This window comes from Haliaeetus leucocephalus, unplaced genomic scaffold (assembly GCF_000737465.1).
Source record: "Haliaeetus leucocephalus isolate CR32 unplaced genomic scaffold, Haliaeetus_leucocephalus-4.0 Scaffold0, whole genome shotgun sequence".
Taxonomy (NCBI): Eukaryota; Metazoa; Chordata; class Aves; order Accipitriformes; family Accipitridae; genus Haliaeetus; species Haliaeetus leucocephalus.
In genome coordinates, this window is record NW_010972436.1 from 29,957,058 (window position 1) to 29,957,867 (window position 810).

The following is an 810-nucleotide window of genomic DNA, read 5'->3' on the forward strand; positions in this document are numbered from 1 at the left end:
GGGCTGTCACGGGGGTTTGGGGGGGGTCCCACCGCTGGCGATGCCCGAGGGGTCCAGGGGGACCCCATGGCTGGGGTGCCTGCGGGATTTGGGGGTTCCCATGGTTGGGACTGCCCAGGGCAGTTGGGGGTTCCTGGGGCTGGGGAGATTTTGGGGTCCCTATGGCTGAGGCTGCATGGGGGATTTGGGGGTTCCCATGGCCGGGGTGCCTGGGGAATTTGGGGGTTCCCATGGCCGGGGTGCCTGGGGAATTTGGGGGTTCCCATGGCTGGGGCTGCCCAGCAGGTTTGGGGGTTCCCATGGCTGGGGCTGCCCAGCAGGTTTGGGGGTTCCCAAGGGGGTTCCCAATCCCCCCCCAGGGACACCCCAATACTCTCTTATAGCATCCTGATATGCCCCTAGATGACCCCAGTCCCCTTTGGGACACCCTAATGCCCCCAGGGCACCCCAATACCCCCCCTCTAAGACCCCATTATCCCTCTCCAGGACCCCAGTATCTCTTCAGAGCATCCCAGTACTACCCTAGATCACCCCAATGGGCTGCCCAAGGGGTCTGGGGTGTTCCCGTGGCCGGGGCTGCCGGGGCAGGAGTGGGGCCCCCCCCGGACAGGTCAGGGCTGGCCGTGGCCCTGGGGTGCCAGGGGGTGCACGGGCAGGGGGGTGCGGGCAGGGGCTGCCCACCCTCACTCCTCTCCCTCCTGCCCGCAGTGGATGGCACCTGGAGCGAGTGGGCGACCTGGTCCAACTGCACGGGGGGCTGCGGTGGGGTGCGGCTGCGGCGGCGGGACTGCCGGCCCCCCCAGAACGGTG

At 68.5% G+C, this 810-nt stretch overlaps 2 protein-coding genes across 2 annotated transcripts in view; one reads left to right on the forward strand and one right to left on the reverse strand.

Annotated features, from left to right (window-relative positions):
- The window catches only part of LOC104829357 (zinc finger protein 208-like), an 81,741-nt gene that overhangs the window by 36,931 nt on the left and 44,000 nt on the right, over positions 1–810 (reverse strand). The gene's annotated exons all lie outside the window — the stretch shown is intronic.
- The window catches only part of SSPO (SCO-spondin), a 34,946-nt gene that overhangs the window by 16,982 nt on the left and 17,154 nt on the right, over positions 1–810 (forward strand). The window contains exon 34 of the mRNA XM_010562247.1: positions 709–807. Coding sequence (XP_010560549.1) covers positions 709–807 — 99 coding nt within the window. The remainder of the gene's footprint in view (positions 1–708; positions 808–810) is intronic.